Consider the following 6,933-nt stretch of genomic DNA (forward strand, 5'->3'; position numbering starts at 1 on the left):
AAAAAAGGAGAAATTAAGTACTTATGTATAAATTCAAAAAAACATGTAGCTGAAAGCTACATATGGGAAAGCAGTCCTCTGGCTCTCTCCCCACACCTCCAGGCCTGCTCTCTGATATGAGCTCCGAGGTGTTTAATTCATCGTCACCTGACATGTGATTTTACCCCCTTCCTTAATTCCCTGGACAGCCCTTAATGACTCCTTGCTGACAGCTGAGCACTAGATACTCCGTCCCCCCCCAGTACTGCTGCAGTCCCTCTGCCTGACTCTCCACGCCATCTGGGGGGACTGCTGGCATTCCAATGCTGTTCTCCACCTTTCCTTCCTAGGCTTCTGCCTGTACCCAGGGTCAGTGGTAGCTTTAATTTTACCAAGATTATGGGATGGAAAGAAGTGCCCAAACTTCAGAGGAATTTAGAAAGACAAGACTCAGTAACCGTTTGGATGTGAGGAATAATCAAAAGGGGGGTGCCCTGGGTGGCTCTGGGGTCTCAGCTTGTGCCGCAGGGCAGAGAGTGGGGTGAGCCACTGAGAGGGGAGGAGGTGCTGAGTTTGAGGTACCTATGGGGCGTCCATGCGGAGCTGTGGAAGGTCACTGGCCATGCTGGTCTGGCGGGCAGGAGCAAGCACTGGGTATCAGCTACCCCTGGGCAGTAACTGAAGTCAGGGGTGTGGCTGAGAACACCTGGGAGAATACACAGACTGAGAAGAGGAGAGGGCCAGCAGCAAAGCTGGAGAAGCCCCATGCCCAAGACAGAACAGAGCCTGCAGAGGAGAGGGAGGGGCGCCCAGAGCTGCAGGAGCAAAATCCCCTGCACCCAAACAGGCAATCTCTCCAGGAGGGTGCCCGGCGCTGGTCAAGAATAGTGACTATACAAGACACTGTGACGAGAGCGGTGGAGGCCACCCTGGTGCTGGTGGGGAAGCGCAGGAGGTGGGGTGAAGGAGCAAGGAGGGAGCTGAAGTGTACACCAGGAGAGCAGAGGAAGGGGAGCCAATAACTCAAGAGGGAAGTGGGTGGCGTTTTCTGAGATGAGAAAGACCTCATTCAGGGTGTTTCGTTCAGAAGGCAGTGGATGCATTAGAAGATGTAAGAGATAAGGAGGAGGAGTGAGGCTCCCAGGGGGTCAGCGGGTGGGGCCAGGACACAGGGTGAGTCCTGGAGGCAGGCGGACATCCCTTCCACCCTAACGGGGGGGGCAGGGAAGAGATGTGATGGGGACAGATAAATCTGTACATAAAAAGCAAGATGTCAACTGTCCCTATGCCATTGGAGAGCTGCTGTCTTCTCCCTGGAGCAGAAGGTGCCACCACCAGCTGAGGGTGAGCTTGGACAAGGGCCCAGAGTGAGGGAAGGCAGGTGGGGGCTGCCGTGCAGAGCGGAAGGACGTGCTGGACAGAGCGCCGAGGAGCCCTTAGCAATTACAGGCAATCTTTCCCCAATGTGTGGCTTCTCTCCCGCGGATCTTGGCCTCCAGGTGGCAGCACAGAGGCACCAAGCGCCTGAGTCCTTCCAGGATTTTCTGCTGGGCAGGGAGGTGCGATTCTGAGAAAGATGGGATGAAATGGGGAGTGCGCAGGGCTGGACAGAGGCAAAGCCAGGACTGAGAGCTCAAGGAACAGGAGGCTGCTGTCAGAGTCCGAGGGGGCCGGCTGAGGGACCGACAGTGCTCGGTGATGGCGAGGTGCAGGGACCGACAGTGCTTGGTGATGGTGAGGTGCAGGGCACACCCATGGGGCAAGTGGCTGATAGGCGAATGGGGTGACAGCCCCTGAGAGATCAAGGAATGGAAGTCACCCAGCAGGAAGGCAGGACCTGGGCAAGGAGAAGAAATCTGGGAGGCGGATGCTCAAGGCTGCCCTCAGTGAGGGGGAGCAGGTGGGTGTCGGAGATGAGCTTGGGGATCATGGGTCCCTCCCACCTCCCGAGAAGGACAGAGGATCCTCAGAGGCACAGAGGATCTTACCAGGCAGCCAGAAGGGGGCTCGAACAGTCCAGAAAGCACAGGGCCTTGACCCCACCTCCCACCTCTGATACCCATGAGTGTGGGAGGGAAGAGGACATGGCATCCCCAGAGGAGAACCAAGTTCCAGTGTAGGGAAGAGACCAGAGCAGCCTGCAGAGAGGAGCGGGACCCATCAGAGAACGTGATGGTCGTGGAATAAGGGTTCGCAAGGGTGATGGTTCAACAAGTGTTTATTGAGCAGCCATGTCTGCCAGGTCTTGGGATAGCCAGTCCCTGTGCTAATGGGCTTAGATCCTGGCAAAGGCCCTGTGGCAAGGCTTAGGGTGGGGGACGGGGCATGGAGGGCTGTGCTGTTGGCTAGGGACTCAGAGCAGAGGAGGGTGCAGGGGTGAGAGAAGCTTCCTCCTTGGGCAAAGAGGCCTGGAATGGTGGCCTGAATCTCAGCCATGCCTTAGCCTTCCCCTCTCAGCCAGAGAAGACCCAAGTCTCCCTACCCAGAGGTCCATGCGTAGCCATTCATTCATTCATTCATTCATTCTTTAACCAAGAATTAATGAATGCCTACTCTCCAGGGCCTTTAAGAGCATAGGCTGGAGGAGGCAGCTCAGGGGCTGGGCGGGGGTATTGGCTGCAAGGTTACAAGAGAGGGGTGGTACGCTCAGAGGCCTGCTTGACGGGGCCCTGGGACTGGGCTGATGGGAGGCCTTTCTGGGGAACAGGGTGGTGGGATTGTAATTGGAGAGGCTTCCCGAGAAACTTGGACTTGGGGGGCTTCCATGTGGCCTCTGTCAGAATCCCCATGGGGAACACCTGCTCCAAGAGTCTGGGCTCTGCCTCCCCCTGCCCCCACCACGGAAGAAATGACAAGCTGGGGAGCCACGGAGAAAGGGAGGGCAAAGAAGTGGGTGAGCCACTGGGATAAATGAGAGGAGCCCCGGGGGAAGCGGCTGCGGGTTCTCACGACCCCTCGTATCCGGCAGGATGGGCTGATGGCCCTTTGCAGCTGGGCAGGATGTTCCTGGACATTGGCAGGATGGTTGAGGGGCCCTGTGGTGGCAGGAGTGTTGGCCTGGACCATGTGGTGAGACCAAGTCCGAAGGGGGGCCCGATGCAATCGAGGGTGCAAGTGGAGGGCATGGCGAAGGCGGATGGCTCTCTGTGCTCTGCACAACAGGTGGCGGATCCCACGGTGGACAGCAGGGCGCTCCTGGTGACCGGCAGGCTGGCTCTGAGGTTCAGCGTCGGGAACCGCAGCCTGCTCAGTGGGCTGGTGGGGAGGTGAAGCTGGGGGACAGCACGTACCACGCGGCAGGACGGAGGCTTCTTGTGCTCTCAGCAGGGACTGGGCTGGCGAGGACTGTGGCTCGGCGGTCTCCATGGGCTCCATGCACTTTCCAATACAGAACCTCAGACTGAGGGCTGGAAGAGACCTCAGGGGCCACCCAGTCCATCCTTTCACTCCATTCAGATCCCCTTTTCCCCTGGACCAGTGACAGCCCAGCCTCTAGTAATAAACCTCCAGGGACAGAAGGGTCACTACCCATGAGGCCACTTGTTTCAGTGTGGAATGGATTTACAGTTCTTTCTTACATGGGTAGAAAGAACTTTGTTTGGCCTCTGTACAGCTCCCCCGTGGCCTCACGCCCCTTCACTGGCCCCCACTGGCTGCAATTAACCAGGAAATGGATTCTTGTCCAGTCCTCCTCACTGAGGACTCAGAGGACAGAAAATGCATAAGGGAGCTCCAGAAAAAGGCCCTGGACATTCCGGAAAAGAGTCTGGGTTCTGGACGCACATTATCAGCATTTAGGAGGAGTACATATGGCTACTGAAGGCCCCTGCCACGGTGTGGTGGGAGGGCTGGGGTGGTCCAAGCATGCAGCTGGCATTTGGAGACTGTCCTCAGCACAGCTTGGGACTCACTGCCTCACTGGAAAATTGCCCCAGCGTAGGCAGATCTGAGAGTCAGCTGCTGTGGCTGTGCCCCTCGGGACCTGAAATGGGGTTAGGCAGGAGTCCTGGGCTGAACTTCTGGGCCACTCACCGAGTTTTCGGCATCTGAGTCTTCCGAGCTGCTGATCACCACAATGCGCTCCTCTGAAATGGGGAAGGGGTGCCGAATTACGCACTGCCTAGGACACACGCTGGGAGGGGTGTGGGTGTGCACCTATGGGAATCCCTTCAGGCCAGTGCGCTGAGGACAACGGATGCCCCGCAGGGGGATGGGAACACCCACTGTGTATGCCAGTGTGAATCTGCTTTGTGTTTGGATGTAATTCACAATTGGGTTTCCATCATTTCTTGCTGTGCCTTATCTATGAATATTCAATTAAGTTATTTGCCCAGCAATCAGAGTTGGCTCCGGCACAGGAGGCCTGACAACCACCACCTGGTCTGGAACCTTCTGCAATCCTAAAGAAGCACAGCGGTTTGACCCACTTCTCAGCTCCATCAGCTGGGATGTCTAGGCTTAAAAGATGCCTCATTTAGTTAATCAAAACCCATTGATTACCAATAGCATCTGTGGGTAAGGAATATCAGTCAATGCTTGGTGTGTGATCAGGGCTGGGGGTGAGTCTGGGATCTAGGATGAAGAACAAAGCTGCAGTCTGGGTGAAGAGATCCAGGAAGAACTCTTGTTCCAGATTTCTCTGGGTTGACCTCAACTCCTGTCCAGCTGACTCCCTGCCTGGCGGTGTCCACAGAGGATAACTCAGACAAATGAGACACTTGGTAGGTGGCCTTTGCAGAAACACCTGGGTGAATGATGGGTGTGGACTGGGAGGGCACAGTTAAGGTCACGGGGAGTCCAGTTTCCTGTGATGGTGTGCTCAAGCCCTCTGGGAGTGTGCGAGGCCTCTACCAGCAAACATTTCTTATGGAGACCTGCCCTGCGCAGAGGCATGGTGCTGGGCACTGTAAGGTTAGTGTTTTGGGCAAAGGACTCATAGAACTGTGCATTTTAGCCTGACAGGCTCCCCACACCTTAATCATGGCAAAGCACATGGTAAGCTGTATCCACCCTCACCCCCACGCACACTGTGAACTTTCCCTGCCTTACTCAGTGGGAATAAGGGACTCCTGTTGGCTTTGGGCTTTCTGGATGGAGCCAAAATACAGAAGAGGGGCCCCACCCAGACCCTGGCAAGCAGCACACAGGCCACTGCCCTACCCACCTCCCTACCTGCCTCCCCGGCGCCACTGGCCACATGGTTGCTGTTAGGCAGGACGACCTCACTTCCTATGTCGGGGCTCCCGGCGCTGGGCGGCCCATCCAGGTGGGGTGGTGAGACTGCCTTGGAGGTGCTAGGCCTGGGCTGCTCGGGGGAGCTCCGAGCCAACCTCGCCTCCTTCCCCTCCTCAGACTCCATCTTGATGACCTTCCTGGGGCACTGGGTCTGAATGCTCTTCCTCTTCTGGCCTGTGGTTGTATTGGAGACCTCCTGCACAGAGGGAGTCACAAAGCCAGGTCAGGTGCCTCCAGGGGTGAGTGGGCACAGCCTGCCCTGGGTGCCAGGGGCTTGTGGCCACCCTTTTGCTCCTGCTGTCCCCTCTCCTCTGCCCTCAGCCATGTAGATCATGTCTCTCTTCAGACAGGAAGCCTTCCCAAGCTGGCATCATCTGCTGTCTACCAGTCTCTGCTGGCCTCTGACAGCCCTGAGTGTCTCAGCACCCCTGCTGTGCTGGAAGTGGCCCATGCTTACGGGGAGCTCCCTGACCAGACAGCCAAGAACAGGGGACAGCACAGAGTAGGCGCTGAGCGAACACTTCCCCACGAAGAGCTGATCTGATGAAGGCCTGGATTCCCTCCCAGCACCACCTCACTTTCCTGGTGGAATCCAGGCCTTCAAGAGGGGAGGCCGGGGCTGGGGCGAACCTTACCTCTCTGTAGGAAGGGCCCTTGATGGAGAAGGCGTGCACTGGCACGGGGTGTGCCCCAGGGACTGACTGTACTACAGCCACAGGTTGGGCTTCAGCCAGCCCCAGGGCCTGGGCCTGGGGCTTCACTCTCTCTGCCTCCTCGGGCTGCAAAGTTGGGAAAATTGGGTCAGAAACGACGAGGCAGCAGCCCCAGGGCCAGGTACCCCAGACCTGTGGTTGGCCCAATCCCTGGGGCTCACCCACTCACAGGTTCAGGCTCCCTGACTCAAAGCTCCGAGCTCACTGGGGACAAGAAGTCCTCCAAACTCTCTATCACATCACCTCCTTCTTTAAAGAAAAAAAAAAAATTGTAGAGACAGGGTCTCACTCTGTTGCCCAGGCTGGTCTTGAACTCCTGGGCTTGAGCAATTCTCTGGTCTCAGCCTCCTAAAGTGCTGGGATTACAGGCATGAGCCACCAAACCTGGCATCACCTCCTTCCAACTCTGAGTTACTGGTGCCTGGGGACTGCTTTGGTTCTGGTGTGTTGTAACAGGGCTTGAAGGTACCCCAGGAATCACACTGCCCAACTCAGGGCATGCTCAGTAACTGGCCCAGCTTACACACACACCTCCAAGGACACACCTCACTACTGGCGAAAGCAGCTCCTGGAACAGTGAGAAAATCCTCCCACTGAGCTGAAACTGGCCTCCCTCGGACCTTATCTCTGCCTCTCAGTCTTAACTCTACCTGGGTCAGCTACTACACAAGTTGGATGAATTGCTTAAAACTATTTGGGCCTCTGTCCCGCTCTGTTAAATGGGAATAATAACATTGATCTCATATGGTAATGTGGATGAAATGTGTTAATACAAGTAAAACATGAAATAACTGGCACTTAGAAAATGCCATTGATGATGTTAAATTGATAATGCCGGGCACATGCTGAGTGCTTCATATAGCTATCTCCAAATGACATGGAGGCAGTTCCTTAAAAAATTAAATGTAGGGCCGGGCGCGGTGGCTCACGCCTGTAATCCCAGCACTTTGGGAGGCCGAGGCGGGTGGATCACGAGGTCAAGAGATCGAGACCATCCTGGTCAACA

The 6,933-nt window shown here is 56.3% G+C and overlaps 1 protein-coding gene across 10 annotated transcripts in view; it reads right to left on the minus strand.

The window, feature by feature from the left end:
• Positions 1-6,933, minus strand: part of PML (PML nuclear body scaffold) — a 60,919-nt gene that overhangs the window by 15,124 nt on the left and 38,862 nt on the right. For 2 of the 10 annotated variants that reach the window (XM_017548034.2, XM_017548037.2), the window contains exons 5-7: positions 5,850-5,993; positions 5,152-5,410; positions 4,012-4,064 (exon numbers count right to left, since the gene is read on the minus strand). In XM_017548034.2, coding sequence (XP_017403523.1) covers positions 4,012-4,064; positions 5,152-5,410; positions 5,850-5,993 — 456 coding nt within the window. Of the gene's footprint in view, positions 1-2,179; positions 3,398-3,572; positions 4,065-5,143; positions 5,411-5,849; positions 5,994-6,933 lie in introns of those variants that run through there. The other 8 variants (XM_017548035.2, XM_017548036.2, XM_017548040.2 and 5 more) reach the window with 8 other exon arrangements.

This window comes from Cebus imitator, unplaced genomic scaffold (assembly GCF_001604975.1).
Source record: "Cebus imitator isolate Cc_AM_T3 unplaced genomic scaffold, Cebus_imitator-1.0 Scaffold203, whole genome shotgun sequence".
In the NCBI taxonomy this organism is placed as follows: Eukaryota; Metazoa; Chordata; class Mammalia; order Primates; family Cebidae; genus Cebus; species Cebus imitator.